This window comes from Phaethon aethereus (genome assembly GCF_964289735.1).
Source record: "Phaethon aethereus genome assembly, chromosome: 1".
NCBI lineage: Eukaryota > Metazoa > Chordata > Aves > Phaethontiformes > Phaethontidae > Phaethon > Phaethon aethereus.
In genome coordinates, this window is record NC_138575.1 from 207,908,500 (window position 1) to 207,934,810 (window position 26,311).

The window sequence follows — 26,311 nt, forward strand, 5'->3', positions numbered from 1 at the left end:
AAGGTTTTGGTAGCCGGGGGGTGCAGGGGTGGCTTCTGAGAGAAGCTGCTAGAAGCTTCCCCTGTGTCTGACAGAGCCAATGCAGCCGGCTACAAGATGGACCCACCACTGGCCAAGGCCGAGACCATCAGGGACAGTGGCAGCACCTCTGGGGTAATGGAGTGCAGGACGGGAAAAAACCCCAGCACACAGTAACTGCAGTCAGAAGAGAGGAGTGAGAACATGCGAGAGGAGCAGCCCTGCAGCCCCCAGCCCGGAGCAGGAGGGGCAGGAGGGCTCCAAGCGCTGGAGCAGAGGTTTCCCGGCAGCCCCTGGGGAAGCCCACGGGAGGCCGGCTGTGCCCCTGCGGCCATGGAGCTCCACGGGGGAGCAGATCTGCACCCGCCCCCGGGGAGGGCCCCACGCCGGAGCAGGGGAAGCCCGAAAGAGGCCGTGACCCCGTGGGCAGCCCGCGCTGGGGCCGGCTCCTGGCAGGGCCTGTGGCCCCGTGGGGAGAGAGAGGAGCCCCGGCTGGAGCAGGTTTGCTGGCAGGACCTGGGACCCCGCAGGGGCCAGGCTGGAGCAGCCTGTTCCTGAAGGACGGCACCCGTGGGGGACCCAGGCTGGAGCAGCTTGTTCCTGAAGGACGGCACCCGTGGGGGGACCCAGGCTGGAGCAGCTCATGAAGAACTGCAGCCTGTGGGAAGGACCCACATTGGAGAAGTCTGTGGAGGACTGTCTGCCGTGGGAGGGACCCCAGGCTGGAGCAGGGCAGAGGGTGAGGAGTCCTCCCCCTGAGGAGGAAGGAGCGGCAGAGACCAGGTGTGATGAACTGACCACAACCCCCATTCCCCGTCCCCCTGCGCCGCTCGGGGGGAGGAGGGAGAGAAATGGGGAGTGAAGTTCAGCCCGGGAAGAAGGGAGGGGTGGGGGGAAGGGGTTTTAAGAGTTGGTTTTAGTTCTCACTACCCTACTCTGATTTGATTATCAGTAAATTAATTTCCCCAAGTCGAGTCTGTTTTGCCCCTGACAGTAACTGGTGACTGATCTCTCCCTGCCCTTATCTCAACCCACGAGCTTCTCATTACATTTTCTCTCCCCTGCCCAGCTGAGGAGGGCAGTGACAGAGCGGCTTTGGTGGACACCTGGCATAATAGTCAAGGTCAACCCACCACAACAGCAAAGACATTTAGAAAATTCTCCAGTTTGTTCAGGACATTGGCAAAAAAAGGAAACAAAGAGAATACACTTCTACTTATTTCAGCAAATATATCTTACTTAATGAATATTCCTGGTTCTGTGATTTGTGAAGGAGTTTCCTGGAGCTCAGTCTGCATCCTCAGCACGCAGTATGCTTTTCTAAAACATTCCAGACCTGCTACAAGTTTGGATAGATCTCCTTTTTCTTTTCTTCTCTTTTCTTTCTTTTCTTCTCTTTTCTTTCTTTTCTTCTCTTTTCTTTTTCTGATCAATAAAACTTACATACTCTTTAAGACAGTAATCCACCCAGGCAGACAATCAAAAAGGAAGAAACATCACTTACATTACAGTACATGTATTATTTGAACATGTATTGTGATCCCTGCCGCATCATCATTGCTCTATGAGTTCCATGAACAGCAGGCTGCTTTCCCACACCTCAAAGTGGGTGAGATGTAACAAAGGCTTTACACCACAAACCATTTAAAACAAAGAAGGAAAGTATGGCATCCAACAAAGGTTTGGGTGGTTGTGTTCAGATCAACCTTGAGCAATCATCTTCAATGAGAAAGTGCAGTTTCTAGTCAGATCAATTTCTCGTCTTTTTAAAATAACAAGGTCAGCCTAAGGAAAAACTCTTGTCACTTCGCAATTGCCACAAACTGTCACAAATTCAAAACACAGACCATGGTCTGAACTACCACTAGACTGAAAGGAAAACAAGGAAAAACTTCTAGTCTGCTCTCTTTGCTACATTTCCTTGCTGTTATGATAGACTAAATTACCTCTTGATTACTTGCTCCTCGTCCTCATAATTCTGCATTCTTGCTTGTACATGGCCTGACAGTGATAAATATATGAAAAAACAACTTCAAGCCTTAATTATTATTTTCAATTTTCTCCTTAAAAATTATTTTTCATTCTCCTGTCCAACTCCCTCCTGCACAGTGCACATATCTACTGAGTCATATCTTTAATATCAGTCACCATTTAAAAAAACCCAACAACTACTGCTTTTGCATGGGTCAGGACAGCAGTTCTAGTGCTGTGACCTGGTTCTTGTTTGGGTAATTGCATTCTGTACTATTTGAAAGCTTTTTAACATTCTGATGAAATGGAACATCCTTCATACCCTTTCTGGACAACTGCTAATGCTTTGGAACATTTACTAACTGAGGTTTATACCAGAGATAGAAACCTTTTCTGACGGGCAAAGCCCCGCATTAGTAACAGAGAGCACGCTAAACCTATCAGTGTGTGAGAGGCATCTTAATATATCATTTTCTGTTTTAAAACTGATTTTATATTTATGCTTTGTTTTCTCAAAAACTGCTTTTGCTTTGATTTCATAATGATGACCAAAGCACAGAGCTGTGGCTCTAATTCAGATTTCCTTTTGGATCAGACATGGAGACTTTGGTCATGTTCATTTTTTCCCTTATGCTTGTAAAAGGATGAATATAACTAGCCACATGACAAATAAAGAGTTTTGCAAACAAAATCATATATTATCCTGGAAATCCCAGTAGTTCATTTTCCAGAATATAGATGCCTTTCAGGTAACTGTCATATCGAACACATCAGCTTCTCATTATACTTTTTATTTTCCACCTGTTGTGATTGAGCACCTTCACACAAATACAGTGTTGACCACTCTTCATTGCTTAAAGATCAGGACTGATCATTGTGTTTTGAAAGACCAGAGAAAAAGGAGCGAGCTCAGAAAGTAAACATGCTAAAAAGATTGGGAAAATTAACTCATGACAGAATGGTCATGCAACGTATTTGGTCTTGGGTTAAAGACTAAAGGACAAGATGCCATTTACTCATAAGAAAAATGTACAAATATAAGAACAGATCTGAAGTAAAAAAATAAAAGCTTGGTTTATATTTTTTAACCTTAAGTGTTCCCTGTTTTGCTAGTAGATTTTAAGGTACCCAGCTGGTGTATATTGCTCATGTATTTTGAATTTGGGATTTGGGACTAGGAGGGATGTTTTCTCCTAGCTCAGAGAGGAATGATACAGTTTGGACATTATTGGGTAGAGTCAGGGTAGTAATAGCATTCCTTAAATCCAAAATAATAATTTGGGGGAGTTAATACAGTTATGTAATTTACATAAAATTACATATTATATAAGACACACCTTTATATAATTCCTAAAATAATATAAAATTTAAGGAAATTTTAATATTAAAATTATTTATCCCCCTCCACTTTTTTCTGGTGACTTCCAATAGTGCAGAACAAGTGTCCTATTCATTTATTGATTTGTATTCTCTTAGGAATTGAGCTTACATCCTATGTCAGACAGAATTAATATCTAATTTGTTTTTTCGGATTCATATACTAAAATTAGCACATATTTGGTGGACTATTTATTGGAAATGTTGCAGAAATCTAGCCGTTCTGGCTTAATGTGAGATTTATTGTGAATTAAGTGATGAAGAAGAATAGGACAAATAGACTAAGACAAAGCAAAGCCAGCCAGGCTTCTGTCTCTGCAGCAGAGCCTCCCACTGGTGCCCAGAATGTAATCATGGCATTGGTGCCACTGCCAGGCCTTCTCCTTTCTATTCATTGCCTCCTTTATCCCTCCGGCCACCCACTGCCACCAGTCCGGAGATACCTCAGGTCACCTAGCTCCTACCTCATTAATCTATTTTTCCACGACCAGCGATAAACTTTTTTAAATTTTATGGCAAAGAGCACCACAGATAGCACCTCACTAAGCAATTCTTTGTCATTACATTTCCCTGTGAGTGCACTCAAAGTGAAAATGTAGCTATTATTTTTTAGCCTAAGGCAGCAACAAGATGGCAGAAGAAGCCATGAGAAAATCACAGCCTCCAATATCCCTGTAAAGATGCTTTATGGCTGGAATTTCAAAGCCAGCATATCTGGAGATTAATTTCAGGGCAGAGTGATTAACAGCTGTAGCAGGCTTCTGGGGCTGTGATTAAATGAACATCTTCCTCATGTGTATCTACATTTCTACAACAAACTACACCATCATCTTAACATTTAACCCACATCCAACTTAGTGCCTAGCAGGCTTGTGGCTTAACTCTGGCTCATTTTTAATTGAATAGTGAGTAATAAATTAAAATCTCCTGAGGTTTAAATTGAATGTTTGCATGGCAAATCTCCACTTCTGGGTTCCTTGACCATCTTTTTGTTGCTCTCAATTCGGAGTCATGGTCCCTTTCCTAAGAATTTGGAATAACTTAGCCCTTTTTGATCAGCCAAATGTGAAACTGTTTTTTTCCAACACCTTGAGAGCAGTTTACTATTGAGACAAGTATCCAGACCCAAAGGTACAAATGTGAGAGTCTTCTGGGCTTCTTGGGAAACAATGACCTGGCATTTATTTTAAATAAATAAAATAAAAATAAATAAATAAATAAAAAATATAAAAACCTGACAGTTTTTAAGTTGAATTCCTTCACTGGATCTAATGCAGCCATGCTGACTTATGGAATCCAAGTATCTGATGCAAAATGCAGAGTCCAGTATTTCAGTTCGTTAATGCTTGGCCAATTCATGGCCACCAAAACTGCTACCATGGACTCCCAGAGGGCAGACTTTGGCCTGTTCAGGTCACTGGTTGAGAGAGTCCCTTGGGAGACAGTCCTGAAGGACAAAGGGGTCCAGGAAGGCTGGACAGTTTTCAAGAAGGAAATCTTAAAGGCGCAGGAGCAGGCGGTCCCCATGTGCCGTAAGAAGAGCTGGCGGGGAAGGCGACCGGTCTGGCTGAACAGGGAGATTTTGCTGGGACTCAGAGAAAAGAGGAGAGTTTATGACCTCTGGAAGAAAGGGCGGGCAACTCAAGAAGAGTACAAGGATATCGTTAGGTCAAGCAGGGACAAAATTAGAAAGGCAAAAGCCGAGCTAGAGCTCAATCTGGCCACGGTTGTAAGGGATAACAAAAAATGCTTCTACAAATATATTAACAACAAAAAGAGAGCCAAGGAGAACCTCCATCCCTTACTGGATATGGTGGGGAACATTGTCTCCAAGGATGACGACAAGGCTGAGGAACTTAATGCCTTCTTTGCCTCAGTCTTTAATAGCCAGTCCAGGTATCCTCAGGGTATTCAGCCCCCTGAGCTGGAAGATGGGGATGGAGAACACAATAACCTGCCCATAATCAAGGAGGAAGCAGTTAAGGACCTGTTAAGTCACCTGGACACCCACAAGTCTATGGGGCCTGATGGGATCCACCCAAGAGTACTGAGGGAGCTGGTGGAGGACCTTGCCAAGGCCCCCTCCATCAATATCTTTATTGATGATCTGGATGAGGGGATCAAGTGCTCCCTCAGTAAGTCTGCAGATGACACCAAGTTGGGTGGGAGTGTTGATCTGCTGGAGGGTAGGAGGGCTCTGCAGAGGGATCTGGACAGGCTGGATCGATGGGCAGAGGCCAACTGTATAAGGTTTAATAAGGCCAACTGCAGGGTCGTGCACTTTGGCCACAACAACCCCATGCAACGCTACACACTTGGGGAGGAGTGGCTGGAGAGCTACTCGGGAGAAAAGGACCTGGGCGTGTTGGTTGACAGCCAGCTGAACATGAGCCGGCAGTGTGCCCAGGTGGCCAAGAAGGCCAACAGCGTCCTGGCCTGTATCAGAAATAGTGTGGCCAGCAGGAGTAGGGAAGTGATTGTGCCCCTGTACTCGGCACTGGTGAGGCCGCACCTTGAATACTGCGTTCAGTTTTGGGCCCCTCACTACAAGAAGGATGTTGAGGTTCTCGAGTGTGTCCAAAGAAGGGCAACAAAACTGGTGAGGGGTCTGGAGCACAAGTCTTATGGGGAGCGGCTGAGGGAACTGGGGTTGTTTAGTCTGGAGAAGGGGAGGCTGAGGGGAGACCTTATCGCTCTCTACAACTACCTGAAAGGGGGTTGTGGCAATGAGGGTGTTGGCCTCTTCTCCCAAGTAACTAGTGATAGGACAAGAGGAAATGGCCTCAAGTTATGCCAGGGGAGGTTTAGATTGGATATCAGGAAAAAATTCTTCACCGAGAGGGTGGTCAAGCATTGGAACAGGCTGCCCAGGGAGGTGGTGGAGTCGCCATCTCTGGAAGTGTTCAAAAAACATGTGGATGTGGCGTTTCAAGGCATGGTTTAGGGAACATGGTGGCGCTGGATTAATGGTTGGACTTGAGGATCTTGAAGGTCCTTTCCAACCTTAGTGATTCTGTAATTCTGTGATTTATCAGCAGTCCTGGTTAACAGGGGAGGTCCCAGAAGACTGGAGGCTTGCCAATGTGACACCCATCTACAAGAAAGGCCGGAAGGAGGATCCTGGGAACTACAGGCCTGTCAGCCTGACCTCCGTACCGGGGAAGATTATGGAGCGGTTGGTCTTGAGAGTGCTCACAGGGCATCTGCAGGACAACCAAGTGATCAGGCCCAGCCAGCATGGGTTCATGAAAGGCAGGTCCTGCTTGACCAACCTGATCTCCTTCTATGACCAGGTGACTCGCTTAGTGGATGAGGGGAAGGCTGTGGATGTTGTCTACCTGGACTTTAGTAAAGCCTTTGACAGCGTCTCCCACAGCATTCTCCTGGAGAAACTGGCAGCTTGTGGTTTGGGTGAGGAACTGGCTGGGTGGCCGAGCCCAGAGAGTTGTGGTGAATGGCGTTAAATCTGGCTGGCGGCCAGTCACAAGTGGTGTTCCCCAGGGCTCGGTTCTGGGGCCGGTCTTGTTCAATATATTCAATATAGGGTGGTCAGGCATTGGAACAGGCTGTTCAGGGAGGTGGTGGAGTCATCATCTCTAGAAGTGTTCAAAAAATGTGTGGATGTGGCGCTTCAGGGCATGGTTTAGGGGACATGGTGGCATTGGGTTAATGGTTGGACTTGATGATCTTGAAGGTCCTTTCCAACCTTAGTGATTCTGTGATTCTGTGATTCTGTGAATTCAGAAACAACTGGCAATACTTTGATTATGTAGCAATACTAATTTTATTGTTATACACCGTCTAGATTGAACTGCACCTTTCAAAAGGTGAAGGACTTCTGCCGTGCTCTTTGCTTAATTTTAATATTGCTGGCCACCGTCCTTCGCATCTTAGCATTTCTAGGGCAGAACTGCCTAACTCACGGACACTGTCACAGCTAATCCTCATACATTGCACCCCATTCTTCACCACACAGCTAAATTTGTCACACACACATCTGTCTTATTCTCTACAAATTACGGAAAAATGCTGCCTTGCCACACCATGAGATGGTAGTTTGCTTTTAATTTAACCAAGTAACTCAGCCATTTTCAACAGTACACTTTCCAAGACCTCCTGCCTTGCTCCTTAGATTCCCCTTATATCACACTCCCAGTGACGAAGATTGAGGAGGTTTAACCATGAACAAACAAACTTAATTTCTGGAAACATTAATTGAAGACAAACATTGTTTTGCCTAAAATTCTTAAAATTAGAAAACAGGCAAACTAAATCTTCTTCTTGATAACTGTTTTCCTCAAATGGCACTGTATAAATCAAAAGTTATTACTTAAAAGAATCTTATCCAGTGAGAAAATTAAATATCCATTAAATATAAAGACAAAGAACACTGTAAGACATGATCTGCAAAGCTCAGCCAAGAATGTCAACACACAGCAGAGGGAAAGATAAGAGTTGTTTCAACACTGACAAAAAATTGAAGAACTATTTTGCTACAGCACCCTATTTTATGATGACACAAAAAGACCAAAAGGACGTTTAGATGAAAGCCTGATCACAATGTAAAGTTATATATATGGTTGAAACTAGAAAATTACTATCCACCCATAAAAGGTTCCATATTTGCACATGCAGTTTTTTATAATTGTTTAAGAAAATGGATTTTTCACAGACATACATGTTTTCAACAAGCAAATTGTTCATGCATAGATAAGATATTAACTGTTACACAATACAAATTCCTTATATTCTATCTTAACTAATTTAAGTTCTCATAGTAATGAGTATAGCACAATTTGATTTAGCTGCTGTTTGATTCCCTGTACTTTAACCAACTGAATTGGTGAATTCATCAAAGAAAATACTGTGAGAAATCAACACCTGTTTGTGAAGGAGACATGGAGAAAAACTGGGTAATTTCTGATGTTAAAGAATTGAATGATGATGAATAATTCTGTAAGATTTAAGAGTTTTTCTTTAGATTCTGGGCTCAAATTTAAGATAACAATATGTCCTAGAAAAAGCAAATAAAAGTTAAGTGGACATTAGTGTTACAACAGGAAGTTTAAATAAGCACCATATTGATATCTGATGTGTGCTAAGGAGAGCCTATATAGGCAGCAAGTATGGCAGATACAATGCAGAGTCCAGAGCCTAACTCCTGTTGTTGATGTAGCCCCATGTTCTCACAGCAGAAGTTTAATTAATGCAGCTCATTCATGTACAGAAAGTAGCTTGGTCTGACCTTTAAGTAGGCAGGACGACAAACAAAAATCCCTAATTCTTTAAACTAAGCAATTTTGATGTAGAAGCTGTTAAAGATGAGCAGACATGGAAAATATTTATGCCATTTTAAAATTTACATATTCGTGTGGAACCTTTTTCTCATTTAGGAGACTGAGCAGACTCTCATCTAATGCAACAAAACTTCACAGCTGAGGTATAATATGGTGTAACTTATCAGACGAAGAATGCCTGGAAGGAAACATTTGCACATCTCTCTTTCCCAGATTATATGACAGACTATTATTTTGTTACAAAATTGGATTTTGCAGAATGCTAGAGCAATTTTTGAGATTTATTCTATTACATTGATTGTGTAGGTTATACCATGTCAAAGGGACATATGTATTTTGGAAAAGTAAAGTTACATATTGGAAGCTTTGAATAATTTTATTGCTGAGCTCTAATCAGGAAATAAAATTATAAACGACATAATTAAAAGAAGAACCCAAGAACTTTCTTATTCAAACAAAAACAAAAGAAAGAGAAGGAAGACTTGGAACTCAGGTGACATCAGTGCAAAGCACTGCCCTTTTTTCCTGTAAGTAGTATTACGGTTATTGACTTCACATGATTTGTGTAATACAAAAGTTTAACACAGCTTTTGGTTTTGAACCCTCTTTTGTCACCTGAGTAATTTAACTGAAGTCAGTTCATCTGCAGAAATGTGAAAAAAACAACGTGCCCACACCTGGGCACCCAGACCACTTAAATTCCAGCTAAGGCTGAATCTGGCAAATGTTGGCACTCAAATCTCCGCAAGTGCTTTGACCAGCCCACTATACTATAGGAGTGTAACCTACCCCTGCCTGTGCCACTCTTTTCCGACAGAAAGTTTATTATTCCCTGCCTCCTGCTGCACAAACGCTTGTGCAAGAAGCACGCAGCTCGGTTCGGGTACATTGGGCTTCTCTGCTTTCCTAGAGTACATCTGCAGAAAGCTGCACGGTTTGTCAGGCAGACATAGACAGAGCTGGACCCAGAACAACCCAAAACTCTCTGGAAATTTGTTATGCAGCAGATGGAGTTTTAAGCAATGTTGTAGTCTTTATCTAGCAATGATGGGACACAGTGAGATAATAAACTCAGATTTTTTACATGCTTGATATGATGCTATTTAGCCATTTCAAATTAATTTCGTGATAGTTAAGTATGATGCAACTTATTAATACTGTATTCCATACACAAATGAATCTATGCCTTTAACCTGAGATTATGAAAGGAAACTGGTAATTCAGAGAAGTTTGTGAATACTCTAAGGCTGAAGAGTCAACTTTGAGACTTCATGGGACAACCAAGTCCCTGGTGGGAAATTAGACTGTGAAAAGAAACAGGAAGAAAAACTTGGGAAATATAATAAGTAGATGCAAGATTAACCCTTGCTAAGACAATTTGAATTTGCATAGGAAGGATGTCTCTTATGAAATTAAAGTTGGCAGCAAAGGCTACACAAAAGTAGAAGAAAATCATGCCTACTTCCACTTACGGTGCAGCTCAACTCCAAGGTCAGCTCTACTTCATCCAGCTTATGAACTCTTAAGTGTCATAGTTAGGTTCAACCCTTGTTTTATCTTTGTGTTGAATAGTATTTTCACATCAATTTGGATCTCCGAATTTACTTATAAATCTCCTGAGGTTATATCCAGTTTTTCTGTGATTATTTAGGACTCACAATTTAATCAGAATATTAGTTTTAATACTTCTGAAGAATTATTGACTACTACTTTCTGAATTTCAGAGATGCTAACATCTGTTTAGTACCACTGGTTGCAACTTTCTACTCTTCAGCCAGCAAACAAGACTTGTTGCAATAAATTCACTATGATGAATGTTGAACTGCTGGGAGTCATCTGATTCCACCTAGCAGCACTGGGTTCAATTGTCTGTATACAGCCACTTTACATATTTATATGAAATATGTGTTTCATATACACAGATAATTTAATACCATATTTTATACAAAGCAACCTTTATTTCTTTGTCCTGAGGCTAGACAATATGGCAACAAAGCCACCTTGAGGTAGATGGTGGGTTTGGGTAAAGGTCTCCTAGCTAGGCCTCCAGGGACGCATAGCGTATGCCCTTTGACACCTCGAGGTGATGCATTCACTGAAAGCCACAGGACAAAATGTTCAAGAAAGTCTTTGAGGATGTCATTCAGCAAGCAATGACATTCTCTGTAGAGCATAAAACCAGAAAGCATCTCTCTTCTCCTCTTTTTTTCTCACTTCTTATGCTCCTGCTTATTTTCTCAGCTCCAAGCATATTCTGTTCTGCAGTTCAGTAAGCATTACCAAAGTATAAACAGACAAAGAACAATAAAGAAAATATACGACTTCTGACCCAGGAGCCGCTATCACTTTCATGAATATAACTCCATACCCTTCTATTTCCCCGCTTTGGACAATTTATAAAAATAAAAGTGTCTCAGAGCCCACTTCACCTCCTGTATCAATATTATCCCTGTTGCAACTTTAGCACCTGAGAGCAAGAAATAATGTAATGTGCACTGTGATTAGTTTCCTTTCCCTCATCTCCTTTTATAACTCTATTGCTTACTTTCTTTGTCACATACCTTGCTGTTTGCAGATCTCTTTTGCATTTACATTTGTTTCAAGACACCCTTGTATTTAGTAAGCCAACAATTTTGACAGCTTTTTTTTTAATCTGATGGTTTAACTCAAGTTAACAAAACATCTGATAACAGAGCACAGAGATTAACTATGCTGTGGCATACTCTTGCTTATGGAAAAAGAAAGTGTGCTTGCAGTGCAGTTTCCAAAACTATGATTCTAAGAATATTTTAATCATTGTTGTAGAGTACATTGAAACTGCATTTTAAAGATTTAGGACCCTATTCAGACCTCTACTTTAGGCATTGATCTTAGACATTGCACTGCCAAAAAAATCATGGCTTTTTAATCAGAGTGCTTCAGATCACAGAACCCCTTTGTATCTCTAATAAGACGACATTAAGTGTCTGAAGAGCTCCAGAAGGCGAATTGAACCATCTCCACAGATATCTATGACTCTTAACCTGACTATAGAAGCCTAATCACCTGGCTCAGATGTGAACATTTATGAACAGACCACGTCCCTAGTGTTCAGCCTTTTCATGACTTAGCTTTGACTCACTTTAAAGTGATGATGTCTGAGAAATGCAAATTTAATGTCTGCTGGCATCCTAATTTAAATGAAATTTAGCATATTAACTAGAAGTCTAAATATTTATGGAATAGGGATGCAACCACAGAAGTACATATGAAGAAAGGCTGGGATAGTTGGGGTTCTTCAGCCTGGAGCAGAGAAGCCTCCAGGGAAACCTTATTGCAGCCTTCCAGTACTTAAAGGGGGCTTTTAAGAAAGATGGGGACAGGTTTTTAGCAGGGCCTGTAGCGATAGCACAAGGGGTAATGGTTTTAAACTAAAAGAGGGTAGATTCAGGCTAGATAAAAGGAAGAAATTTTTCCCAATGAGGGTGGCGAAAGACTGTCACAGGTTGCCCAGAGAGGTGGTAGATGCCCCATCCCTGGCAACATCCAAGGTCAGGTTGGACTGGGCTCTGAGCAACCTGACCTAGTTGAAGATGCTCATTGCAGGGGGGTTGGACTACCTGACCTTCAAAAGTCCCTTCCAACCCAAACTGTTCTATGATTCTATATTTCTTATATTTCTATTATATCTTAAAATAATTTTGAAGCATGGCTTTAAGAAAAGGTGGTTAGAGAAAAGGTTTGTGATTTTAATATTTGTAATGTTTGAGGAGGCTCAACTTGTCTTGCTTCTCATACAGTATTTTTTCTTTTTATTTAAATCAATAACATTAGAAATATTTTGAAGGGTCTACCAAAAATTTTTACTGCTTAGAGGTGTACAGCTGAATCTTTGAATGGTCAAACAAATGTTCAGGAACTGCTTAAAAAATTAGATGTAAAACTTCAGTATACAATGAGAGTTCTCAATACAATTCTATTACTATTCCTCTTGACATTTTATACAGGACTTGTGCTGCAAAGAAAGACAGATGAGAAGTTGTGTTAAGCTTTTATTCATCCACAGTTTTTGAATAGAGCAAGGAAATGGACACAAAAATATTCTGAGCTCTCAAATAAAATTTGCAAGTTCTGGTTGAATTTCAAAAAATGCAATAGTGACACTCCAGTACTCCAATATTTTACTGCTTCATTCAAAATAGGTCTATTCTGAAGTACAAATCTATTTATACTGATTGCTTTTTGAAATTTTTATATTTGGTAAAAGCTTACTGAATGTCATTTTTAAATCTGAGTTGAAAATGTCACTTCCAATTTTAATGGCTTGTAAATTAAATTTAGCTGGGGAAATACCCTAAGAAAACCTGTTTTTCTGTAATAGTGATTACCACAACAACAAAAGGAATAAATGACAACAACACTCGAATGTCAATAAATTTGATAGGGCATACTTTGAAGTGTTCTTATTGAAAAAACTTGTGATACCATAGCAGTATCAGGGAAAGCATCCAAATGATGTGAGAAAATCCAACAGCAAAAGCAAACGAATGGATCACAGAATTGTAGAATAGTTTGGGTTGGAAAAGACCTTTAAAGATCACCTAGTCCAACCCCCCCTGCTGTGGGTAGGGACATCTTACACCAGATTAGGTTGCTCAAAGCCCCATCCAACCTGTCCTTGAACACTTCTAGGGATGGAGCATGAAGGTTATGGACAGAATAACATGAAGAAAATAATAAAAGTTTCCAGTGAAAGTTCATAGAAATTATGTGAAGCCAATGTAAGTCAAAGTCCAGTAAATGTCCTAAAGAAGCCAAAATGTTTTCCTTAAACAATGACAATTCAGCATAATTATCGTTGCCATTAAAGAACTGAGTATATTTGGAAGGTCATAAAAATAAAATTAGGAAGGGCAATAGAAAACCTGGACAATATTTAACTGCTAACATTTAGACAAATAATGCAAGTAGTGAATATTTATATTTCTGGTGAATTTTCAGGTATTTACAGTCACATGGCCTCACCAGTGTAGAATTTTAGCAGACAAGTCATTTGCAGCAGAGAGTTGGTCTTGTGGAAAGTACTTGGTACTGCTCTCCTTTCAGGAGCCCCTTATTCCTGCCATCTGTGGCTCTTGACCTCTCCTAGTCCTGATGCAGTAGTAAGGAGGAGAGTCACTGTAAGGGAACAAGTCTTTGGAGCACATTTCTGTAAAGATGCAGGCCATAAATGTTGCGTGCATTTGGGGAAGTGGAAATGAGAAAGCAAGACAGTGGCAAGAAACAGGCATGACAAGTAGCTGACTAAGCATGAAAACATCAGGGGAAAACCAGAACGAGCATGGAGATGAACGGTGCTGGAGATGAACTTCTGTCTCTTCTGAGAAAAGGAAGACTTGGAAAAAGAGAGAAATACTGTAGCGTGAAAAACAGAAACTTGGTAGCCAGCGAAGCACTTCAAATTACTTGTTTTAATGTCATGTCATAGGAGAACTGTATAGCACCTTTTGAAAGCATTCTTTTAACACTGATAGGTTTTGCGAAAACATCTTCTGTTCTTGCCACTTGCTGTTCAAACAGTTCTTTCTCCCGCAATATTAACAGTCTGAGACACTGCTGTTCAAGAAATATTCCTATACGTAACAAGTCTACGTTGGTGTGTATCATTCTGTTGAACCTCCTGAAGGTATACAGAGGTGCCTACGTGACATGTAAGTTTTAAAAAGTTAGCTATTGTCACAACACCATAATTCTGTTTTTAAAAAATGAAAAAATAAAGATGTTCTCCTATTTCTTGAAGGAATAAAAGGCTGACTCCCAAAGCAGTCTATAATCCAGTAGTATTTTGCCAAGAATAGCATAGAAAGTACACAACACATCGAATAAGGTTTATGTGAAGCCACTGCTTCTATAAACTTGCCCTGTATGATATCTGATGTTAGCTTTCAGTACACTGAAATAATTGAAAAAAAGTTATGTTTTTCTCCCTGAGAAGCTGTCTTTTTCAGTCTAAAATCTTTTGAAAGTAAAATAACAAAAGCAACTATTTCATGGTAACCAGAGTTTTTTCAAAAAGTTGTGTTTTCTGAAAAGTGCCTTATACTTACAGAGCATAAACAAGCATGTAACAGAGCATATTTCTTTATGAATCAAAAATACACCGATTCTACTCAAAGTCATGAAGACTACTCCTACGCTAATTTATTCTTTGTATCTTTCAACACAAGTTTCTTTTCTGAGACTGTTGTATAATTGCCAATTATATTAAGGGCTGGTTTTTTCCCCCCCAATTATGTGTATCTAGTCACTGCGAAGAAGCAAAGCTTGGCTTGCTCTCTGCGCTCCAGAACAGCGACCTACCCAACCTGCTCGTAGCCTCTGCCCAGTCCAGAGCTGCACTTCTCGGACGGTGACGTGTGAGGCCGGGGCACCCGCACCGGAGCGGGAGAAAGGGATGAGAGGGCAGCAGAGCCGGGCGGCGGGGGTGGGCGGGCGGGCGGCGCCGACCGGAGGCACGGGGAGGCGGGGGCCGAGGGAGAGGGATGCGGACACGGCGAGCGATGGGAGGGCCGGGCCGGGCGGAGCGGAGGAGGAGCCGGTGGAAAAGCTGCCGGGGGAGCCGCGGAGCCCAGGACCGGCTGCCCCGCGGAGGCAGAGCGGAGCGGCGGCAGGCGGAGAGCGGGGGGGGGAGCCAGGAGGCGCGAGCTCGTGCCCCGCAGCGGCAGCGCAGCCCCTCGGTAAGGGCACGGAGCGGCGGGCGAGGGGGCGTGGAGCCGGCGGCCCGCGAGCCCGGGCCGAGCGGGGACGGCGGGAAGCAGCCGAGGGAAGAGCGGAGCCGGGGGGGCAGCGAGCTCAGCCGCCCTCGCGAAGGCAGCGCCATGTGAGCGGGACCCGCGCCGCCGCCTCAGCGGGCACGTCCAGGATGTGAAGAGCCGCCCGGCCGCCTGCGCCCCGCCGCTGCCCGGCCGCCCCCCGTCCCGGAGACTCACCGGCGTCCAGCCCTGCCCCGGGCCAGCATGACCGAGGTGAAGGCCAAGGAGCCCCGAGCGCCTCCGCCTGCCAGAGACGGGGCGGTCCTGCTGCAGGGCCAGCCCGGCCGAGAGCCTTTCGGCAGGGAAGCGGAGGCCATCGACATCTCCCTGGACGGGCTGCTCTACCCCAAGAGCAGCGACGAGGAGGAGGACGAGGAGGAGGAGGAGGAAGAGCCGCAGCAGCAGCCGGGGGAGGAGGACCGGGACTCCGTCTCCTGCCGGCCGGGGAGCGACTCCCTCTCGGACAAGGACTCCCTGGACACCGTCCTGGACACCCTCCTGGCGCCCACGGCTCATGCCAGCTTCGCCGTGGCCGCGGCGCCCTGGTCCTTCTTCGGGGCGGAAGCGGCGGAGGCGCCCGCCGCCCCGATGAGCCGCTGTCCCCCGCAGAAGGCGGGCGAAGCCGCCCCGGGGGCGCCCGGCCCCTCGCAGCCCCCGCCGCGGCCGGGCCCGCTCTGGCCGGCCGGCGACGCCCTGACCGCCGCCGCTAAACCGCGGCCGGCGGGCTCGGGGGGCGGCGCGGAGGGTCCGGCCGCGGGCCCCAAGGGCGAGGCCCCCGGGCCGGCGGCGCTGCCCGGCGGGGAGCGCGGCTTGGCCGGCGGCGGGGGCCGGCCGGGGGCGGGGGTGGCGGGGCAGGAGTGCCTGCACGTGCCCCTGCTGCCGCTCAACTCTGCCTACCTGGCCTCGCGCACGCGGCAGCTGCTGGACGTGGCGGAGTACGAGGGCGGCGGCGGCGCGGGGCCGCGCCCCTCGCCCCCCACCCCGGACCTGGCGGGCTACGTGTACCCGCCGGCGGAGGCCAAGGAGGGGCACTTCGCCTACGGCGACTTCCAGCCCGCTCTGAAGATCAAGGAGGAGGGTCTCGGCCTCCCCACCCCTTTCCCAGGCGGCAGGGCCACCCCCGCGGCGGGCTGCGCCGACTACCCGCAGCCCCCGCGGGCCGGGCAGGAGCCCCCGCTGGAGTGCGTCCTTTACAAGACGGAGCCCACCCTCCTGGCCGGGGCCTACGGCCCGCCGGCGGCGGCGGCGCCCGACAGCCTGCCCTCCACCTCGGCCGCGCCGCCGGGCCTCTACCCGCCCCTGGGTCTCAACGGGCACCAGCCCCTGGGCTTCCCGGCGGCCGTGCTGAAGGAGGGCTTGCCCCAGCTGTGCCCGCCCTACCTCGGCTACGTTCGGTAAGGGAGGGCGGTGGGAGGCGGCGGGCCCGTTGCCACGGGTGCCCGCGCTGAGGGGACGGGCCGAGGGGTCGCGCTGCTCGACGGAGAGCTCCGCGCCGTCTCCTGTGCCGCGGGGTGGGGGGCTGGCACCCCACGGGGCTCTGGGGAGGTGCCGGGGGAAAGGCGGGCCAGGTTCACTCGGCGAAGCCCCGTTTGAGTGCTCAGACAGTAACCGCAGCCGCGTTTCCAGTTTTCTGTGTGGTCTGTGCACGCCGGTGTGTCCCGGCTGCCGGCGGGACCAGCACAGCGCTACCTCTGCGGCTGGCGCCCCGCGGATCTGCCTGGCACGGTAACGCCCGGGGGGGAGTGAACGTTCTGGCCGCTACGGTGGGTCAGTGCCGTCTGAGGTCTGAGCAAGTGGCCGGCTCCGGAGCGGGGAAGCGGGTGTTCTCCAGCCCGGCCTCACTTGACAGCGAGCCAACATCCATAAATACCTACGTATTCTCCAAAGCGTTATCCCCGATTTGGAGAAAAAAACGAGTTAATTTCACACAAAAAAGCAAAACTGAAACACTTGTGTATCGATTTGTTAGAGTGGAATGGCTTACTATGATGCCAAGATGTTGTGTATTACCTAGAAATGTATGCAAAAATACGTACATACGATGTTACAGTTTCAACGGAAATCCTTGGGTTTTGCAAACATAATGATTAAGCAGCTTAGCCTGCTTTGTTTATTGGAGAGAAGTTGGGAAGTACTTTCCTCAGTGTGCCCATCATAGTTAGTTATTGATGAGAATGCCGCAGCTGAATGGGAGGAGACATACATTAAACACTTCTAGCTGAGATGAAACTTTGTTATTTCCCGTGTGAAAGGGACTTTTGAAGTTCAGTTGGTTTCTATTTGATTCTGTCTCCGTACCAGAAAAAAGGGTATGTATGGGAAAAAAGGGCATCCATTAGGGTGACCTTACTCGCAAGAGTTGCTGATCTGAGGAAGAGTTCCTAGATTGTACCTTTTTTAGCTAAAACGCATTAAAATACTACTTTTTGCCCCCACTTTTCTCTTTAATGACTAGGCAGATGTTACAAATGTGCCTTTTGCCCTAGTATAGAAAACCCCCTGAGCAGAAAGGCAGTCATTCCTTATTTTTTTCTTGCCCTTCTGTAGCTTGATTACAAATGTAAAAAGAAAGTTTATAGCATAAACCCAATTAATACAGGTAAGTAGTTAATTGTGGCAAAACCTGGGTATTTCATTTGTCTTAATCCTGTTTTCTTTTGAAGGCCAGATACAGAAACCAGCCAAAGTTCTCAGTATGGTTTTGAATCGCTACCCCAGAAGATTTGTCTCATCTGCGGTGATGAGGCTTCTGGTTGCCACTATGGAGTACTTACCTGTGGAAGTTGTAAAGTCTTCTTTAAAAGAGCAATGGAAGGTACTATATGATGCCATTGTTCTTAGTTAACTGAGATACATCTTTTTAGGAACTGCTAAGGACATACCTTTTATTTATTGCTGATGTTTAAAAATGTTATGACTGTCATAATGTTTTTTTGTTTTGGCAACTTCATTTAAATATTCCAGCGAATACTAACTAAATTCTTTCTTAATTGATTTTGCTAGTATTGTTTGTGTTACTTTCATTATTTGCTATTTATTATTTACTGTTTATCAGTTAGTCTTTCCGAGTAGGTAGAGCTTCATAAGTATCTTGTGTATTACAGAATTTGTTTTAAAAAGTATAAATGCAATGCAAAGTAAGATTTTGTGGGTATGAACTAATGATAGGAAGATAAGAATTTATTTTGGCTTAATTTTGTTTTTGAAGTCATGGAATTTTTCTTGCTTGCAAGATGCAGATTTTGGCTTCCTGAGATTTATGGAAGTATTTCAAGTTTCACTGAACTATTTCAAATCATAATAATAATAAATGGATTTGACTTTTGTTCCAAATAGCCACTAAATTACAAAGTCAAGCTGCAGGCTTAATAAATCAGTAGCAATGCCAACATTTATTTTTTCCTTTTGGATTATATTATATGCTTTGTCCATAAATACCCACTGAGATTTTAAATATGAATACAAGAGCAGATTGCTTTATATAGTTCAACTGATGAAGACGTAAAACAAATTGTTCTACATTTTACATTTTGTCTCCTTTTCTGATTTTTATCTGAGCCTGTCAGAACTGGGATATTCAAATTTCTACTCCATATACTTTAAAAAATTATTTTTTGATATATAGGATTCCTTAAAATAAAAAAAAAATTGCATCATGTATTTTCTTGTGATACATAGTTTATTCAACTTTATAGAGTTTATTGCTCTTCAGATGAAAAGGGAAATATTGGAAAATTAAAAGCTTAGCAAAATAATGTAGTTAGATTTTTTGTTTCAGTGTGCTGTTACTTTCTACTTTAAGTGTATGCTCTTGCTCTTCCTTTAACATACTAGGTACTTGCAAAGTGATAACACTAGACTAGGTGGGCTAGATGAACTCTGGAGCTAGTGCCTCATTTTCTCTCATACATTTAATGGCATTCATGAGGAAGCCATTAGAAACGTATGTGTTACATTGCAAGGAAAACACTTAGAGGAATACATTTAAGTTTCACCGATTGTGTTAACTGGTCTCTTGGTTTGGCTTCACATTTTTTGCTTTGGTTGTTTTGGTAAATTAGCCATATAATTTTAAAAAAGACAGGGAGCTGAATTTTTAAGAAGGAATGTAGTGTATTTATAAGTGTTATTATTCACATTTCACCTATTCAGTAGTATTGTAATTTTTTATTTGAAATTGATTCCATCACATTTGAATTTAATCTCTTTTCTAAACTAGTATACAGTTGTGTTTGTGCAGTAGGTGAACCTGCTCAGAAACATCTTATTACTGTTCAGCATAAATATTTTAATGGTAAATGTTAAGAAGGCGTATACATTGGTAGTAGGAATATCTTAAGGTTGTTTTTACTGGCTATTTAATCAATTTCTGTATTTGCAGAATCTTATCAGGTTAAGAATATAGATGTACAGATAAAGAAGAGGTCAACACAGTTACATAGACAAAATGCTTATGTTTTACATTGCAACTTCATATTTTCAATTTTTGATGTGTCAGTCCCCAAAGACTGAGAGTATGGTGCGGAAGTGTGTTTAGGTTTTTTAGCAAGAGTGTTCAAAGACTGGACAGCTACCTCAGACTACCTGTCTGTAATAAGAAAAAATAGAGGTTATTGAGTCTTATGGGGAAGAACGACAGCCATGAGCAGTGTGGGCATGAGCAAGATGAACAAATACAGCTACCTGCTTTTGTGTAGGAAGTGCAAGTCTCCAGAGAGTTCCCTAAAGAGATGGACTTCTTATTTTAATGGAGGCGTAGGATATAATTAAAAGCATTGAAATAATCCCATTTATGGGTAGATAATTGATTTCATTTAGGCTTGAAATACTTTTTTGTTTATTCTTATCAGAAATAAAGGTGACAAATTACTGTAAGAAGAAATAGAATATTTTTGTTGTAAATGCAGTAGAAAATAGTGTTTAAAAATTCACAGTGGCAACTGTATAAATTTGAGACATTTTTCTTATGTAAAATGTCCCCCTGCCCATGATTTCTTGTAAGTAGGAATGCATTATTTACCTTTTTAAATTTTTAGTACTACTACAGATGTGGGTTTTTAAAAAATAATAATTCATGCAGTTAAGATCTTAAACTTTGTGAGTGCGAATTCACAATCAAAACTCTAGTTTTCTTATACTTTCTGTAAAGTACTGATCAATATGAGAAATTAAGACATGATTGGAAATAGATGGCTTTTGCTACTTCTTGGATTTTCTGTATTTTGAGATCTTTTTTGTATGTTATGAGATTTTCAAGCATGTAGATAACAAGGTACATAATATAGTGGTATTAAATCTGTTGGAAAATGTCAGTTTTCTATTTTAATTATTTCTGTAGTCTCAGATATGTTGACTGTTTCAAATGTAATAGCCTATGCAATTTTTTTCACAGAAATTGTCCTATTCATACACCATTTATTTCACTCTCCCCTATTGCATAGAAAATACTGTATTAGTTAAATGCTTCATTTGGGATAAAATGGACCATTATGTTATCCAGAAAACTCAGTTTTTCATCTCTAATATTTTTAAAATAAAACCAGAGCTTATTTAAAATACTCAAGCCAAACAATCATTTAAAACTGTATAGGTAAACCTAGAAATGTTTCTATACTAAGTATGTTTTAATCACACATTTGAATATAACTAGCAGATACAGAACAGCTTAACAGAACCGTATGAGGATCACTAAGATGAAAGTGTAGATTTAGAATTAAATTATTTTAGAGTGTATGGTGGCAATGAATTCTTAAATATATATGATTTGGTAGGTATTTTGTGTCTTTTGGGTTTCTTGGCTCCCCATGTGTGCCGATATATGTAAAGAAATTGATGGTGTTAATACAATGTTTTACTTCTGGTTAACCAAAAATGCAAGTATTTTTTGGGGGGATCTATAGTATAGCAGATACTAAAAAACTTAGTGCTGGAAGTAGGGAGGAGAAAATGTAGCTAAGGGACAAAAATACTGATTTTTTTTTTTTTTTTTAGAAAGATTTATTTGCATTTAGTGGTTGTATATTTTCTGTTCGTCCCTCACAAAGAACTGATTGACTAGTCTGTTGATTCACTTACTGTACAAACAAATTACAAGGCTTTTTAAAAATGCTTTAAAGATCTCCTTTGGGTATAATGAAAATAACAAAAGTTACTGTTACTTCTATTTGGTTAAGAAAATTGGATTCAGTATATGCTCATGCGGTAGTACCGTTCCTGCAGTAAGCTCAGAGTGACGGGCAGTTTAGTGTTACCAATAAAAAACATTTCAGAAATAATATTAAAATGCTTTCAAATATGTAGAATTACTACATTTGCCAAGTAATTTGCTGTTGATGATCAAGCGGTTTTTAACTGCTACCGATATATCTAGTTGATGGTAACAAAAATTAGGTGTAATATTTCTGATGGGACTTTAGGAGAATGAAGATTAAGAAATGAACTCTTACTTTTTTTAGCACTAAATTGTCAAAATGGTCATTAATGATGTCTTATAAAGATACCATCATGTAAAACAATGCAGGACCTGTATACAGGTCCCACTTCTAATTTTTGTTCTATATTTATATAAAGCATTTATCTTCCTTTGCACTTGTTTGTATTATTGACATCTAATGAAAAGTAGTTGCCCAAACCTGAAGAGTTTTAGGCCAACATAAATACATGATATTACAGCAGATGGGTCAGAAACTAATTCTTGGTTTGTTTTAATACCTGGGACCCTATTGCAAAATTGATTTAATGATTATATAGCAGATTTGTCTAGTTTTAATATGAGCTTCAAGCTGAGAGTAACAGCGCCGTGTGGGAAGTAGCATCAGAGAACAAGCTCAACCCTATGTAGTAACTGACACTTAACTGACAAAGTGTGAACTTCTCTCTGTGACCTGAATTTGGCAAACTTGACCTGACAGAAAGTAGGGTTTCCACAAGTTAAGTGTATTTCCAAATTCAAATGTACAAAGTTACTTCATCGAGGGCCCTAAAACTAAAGTTTCCCAAAATGCCACTTTTGTGAGAACAAAGAGTTTGCATCACGGAAAGGGAATGAGGAAAGTCTGTACCGATACATAATTGTATATCTTCATCATGTTTCTGACTTCAAAAGTATTTGCTGTTCAGCCATTTGACAAACACTAATTTGATGAATTGATTTGCATGAGGCACAACAACTGAGTGAGCTAAGATTGCATTCGCTCCGGTACTTTGGCTGTTGTGCTAATGCTGGGCTTCCTACTGCTCTCATATTACTGGTTTCCTGATAGACGTGGCTTAGAACATAATCGTCTTCAGAAATGTGAATTACTAAAATTTTTGGCTTAACTTTATAAAGTATTTTAGAAACAGTATCGAATATTATGTTAAACATCTTTCAAGTGTAATAGAAGCTATTTCAGGTAGTGTAAAACTGCATGCTTTAAAGAGCACCAGCAACTGACTGCCCCATGTTGCTGGGTACTCCTCTTCTAACTTTAGATGTGCACAACGTGAGCAACCTAAGCTGCTCATGTGAAGTTCACTTTACAGTGAATGGAGAGAAACAGCAACTTCTCTGAAGTAATTCACTGACTTATTTTAGATATCTACTTGGGGTGAAAATAACAGTACTCTAACAGTAACTATTTCTCAGCACTGATTATAAAGGAGTGTCAGGTGAGGATGTACACTCCATTTGGTGGTATGAATCCCACCTATATCACCAAGGGAGCTAATACATTTCTGTAGCATATAAAATAAATATAATAAGTATGCAAAATACTTATTTCATATTATTTAAGTATTATTTAAAAATAATATATAAAAGTAATATATATATAAATAATACCTATTGTAAGTATGAAAATACTTAGAGATTATGTAACATAAGTATATGCAATTTAAGTATTTATAGTCAAAGTGTAATCTGCTAAAAATAGATATATAAAATCATAGAATAGTTTGGGTTGGAAGGGACCTTTAAAGGTCATCTAGTCCAACCCCCCTGCAGTGAGCAGGGACACCTTCAGCTAGACCAGGTTGATTTGATGGTGTCAATCTCCTTAAGCTGTGTATCTGTTCCACAGAAGTGATGGTGTACTAGTAAGAGGTGGTTCTTCAGGAACTGCTGAATGGAAAGACTTAACAAACAGTCATTTGTATGTTACAGTCTGCCATTATGTGTAGTGTTATATCTCTGCACTGCAGAGTTTTTCTGATTAATACCTAGTCACAACTCCTGCATTTTCACAAGTGGCTGTTGCTTAATATCAGTCAACATCTGAGCGCATTTTAACAACCTGGAGTCTTTTGTACTTACAACGTAGGAAGAGTTACATGCAGGCATTGAGATCCAGGAGAATATTACCCTATTCTTGTCCAATTGTTATCTTTCCTTATCCTCAAAGACAATATTTTATGTGTCACTTGTTGCACCACGCTGTAGGCATTTACAATGTGGACATCCATATTTCGGCCAATTACTTTAGATGTGCAGTAGGCTATTAAAGAACCAAAATGCAGACGTCTACTCAAGATAAATTACATCCTAAAGTGCCTGGTTTTCTCTCATGCCTAAGAAGGGAGTTACGTTACTTAGTTTGCTGGATGTCCACACTTTAGAATCGAGTTGGTGAAATGAATCCCTTCTTTATGTTTTTTTAGCAGTTTGTTGTCCATTGGGTGTTTTGATCAACAGGCAGCCCATTGCCTTTTTCTGCTACTAATATTTCTGTTTTTTCTACTCTTTATTACTCTTAGAGTGAATGAGGGACCCTTTCCCACCAGTTCAGTTGTAGGACAAGTGAAAGAATAAGAACAAAATATATATGAAAAGACTTACCATAGCAATGTGACATAACAGTTTCACTAAAATCAGAATGGTGGGATGACTGAACTACAAATATAATGCTGCTTATGTTGGTAGAAGAATACAGCACTCGGGGATAAGGAAAAGAATAAATGGTACTTTAATTACGTATACCTGTGAAATATTTGGAGTGCTTAACAGCAAGTTTTGTGTTCAAATCCCATCTTCTATAAGAAATAGACTCCCTACTGACAAAAAAGCTGACAGTTCCACCATTTTACATATTTATACCACTGATGTAGTTAATTACTTTAAAGTGGTGACCAAGGAGCAACTGTGACACAGTGCCATAAAAAGAACTGGAAATGCTGAGTTCTGGAAGCCAGCATCTCCTTCTGGAAGGTACTAGCTGTGGAAATTTTTTACTGCTGTCAGTTCCCTTATTTAGACTCAAAGACTTTATGCCTTTCAAGATGTTGCAGAGGTAAATAATCTAAGCAAACCAACTGAAAATCAATATGAAATAGTAATCCCAATTTTGCAGTTCATGATAGTTTCTGTAAAATAGGACTTAATTTTTCTTCATTTTGTTTTTCTGTTTGTTTGGTCTTTTTCTCATTGGAAATGATGGAACAGATAGGGAAATTAAAAGTTACACGATTGTAACTTTTAGCTCTGTCCAGAAATGAATGAAGAAAGAATAGCTACATTTGATTGTTCTGTTTTGTAGATATCATAAAAACAATGTGCTCAGGTTGCTGGCTGGGGAAGTGATTTTGGAAGGAAAAAGACAATGGTGTTGCAGGATTCACAGTAAAAAGGCAGGAAGATTTTGAGATCAGGATACAAGAGAAGGAAGCAGTTGAGTCGAGGATGTTGCAAACATTGGAAGTGGTTTGTTGAAGAGAAGGAAAGCAGTGCAAGATATATAGAATCATAGAATCATTAAGGCTGGGAAAGACCTTTAAGATCATCAAGTTCAACCACTAGCCCAACACCATCATGCTCACTAAACCGTGGTTTGAAAATGCTGCTTCCCTTCTAGAGAAACCAATTTTCTTTGGTACACTTGACAGAGGACTGTAAGATTGCATGCTTACAACTAGCAGACAATGGAGTGAAGGAATACCAAAAGTTTGTTGTAAGTAGAATTATGTCAAAAATTACTTGTAAATCTGTTGACCAAAGCAAAATGCACTATAAAAAAATATTAGTTTTGACTTAGGAATGGACATTTTATGGATTTATATTCTTTTTAAACAAAACATTTTTACTGAACCCTTTTTTTTTATCACATGTAATTAAGGCAAAGGAATGAAAGACTAGCTTCACAAAGATGAAGGAATTACTAGTACCTGTTGTAAGCACAAACCCCATCAGTGAGTACATAGACAAGGTAAGGCAATCACCCAGGATACGAGAGCTATGCTCATGATCTCCAATGTGTGAAGGGAGTCAAACACACCTTTCCCTCCTCGCAGCCATGATCACCAGGATGTTGGATGATTTGGGATTCAGTCATTCTTTGTTGTTTTCACTTTGAACTATATTACTATGAAGAAAGGAATTCCACGTTATTTCAGCTAGAAGAAGATTCCAGGATGGAACATATTCGCAGGTTACTCTGCTATCCACTATTTGTCCTCTTTGGTCCATTGAATCTTAAATTTTTTGCTGTGAGTCAAATTTGCAGCAGTAGCAGGTCTTTATACCAGTATAGACTACAGAGTAGTAGTCAGGACACCTTCTTAAGAGTTGGGAAATGAGAATTTTATTTCAATGGGAAAAGAGGGAAAATGAAAGCGAGTCCTCCACTAGCTACTAGGCTTCTTATAAAAAGATTATATATGGTAAGATCAGTGGGGGATGTGTTTTTTTGCTGAGTGGTTAGAGTCTTAAATCTCACTTCATGGACTTTTTTATTTTTAGAGAAAATGTTAGCACAGAAATGAAATCGGTATTAAATAATTAAAAAACATTTGAGTTGTGTGGAATCTCGGAGATTGTAATGGCCTGTAATGGCAAACAGGGCCACGAAGGGCGTGTTTTCAGTATTACAAACTGTGTGCTACAGT

The 26,311-nt window shown here is 41.8% G+C and overlaps 1 protein-coding gene across 1 annotated transcript in view; it reads left to right on the forward strand.

Annotated features, from left to right (window-relative positions):
- Positions 1-15,658: 15,658 nt before the first annotated feature.
- Positions 15,659-26,311, forward strand: part of PGR (progesterone receptor) — a gene marked incomplete at both ends in the record, with an annotated part of 40,393 nt that continues 29,740 nt past the window's right edge. Inside the window, 2 exons of the mRNA XM_082014225.1 lie at positions 15,659-16,848; positions 18,118-18,269. Of these exons, the coding sequence (XP_081870351.1) occupies positions 15,659-16,848; positions 18,118-18,269 (1,342 nt within the window). The remainder of the gene's footprint in view (positions 16,849-18,117; positions 18,270-26,311) is intronic.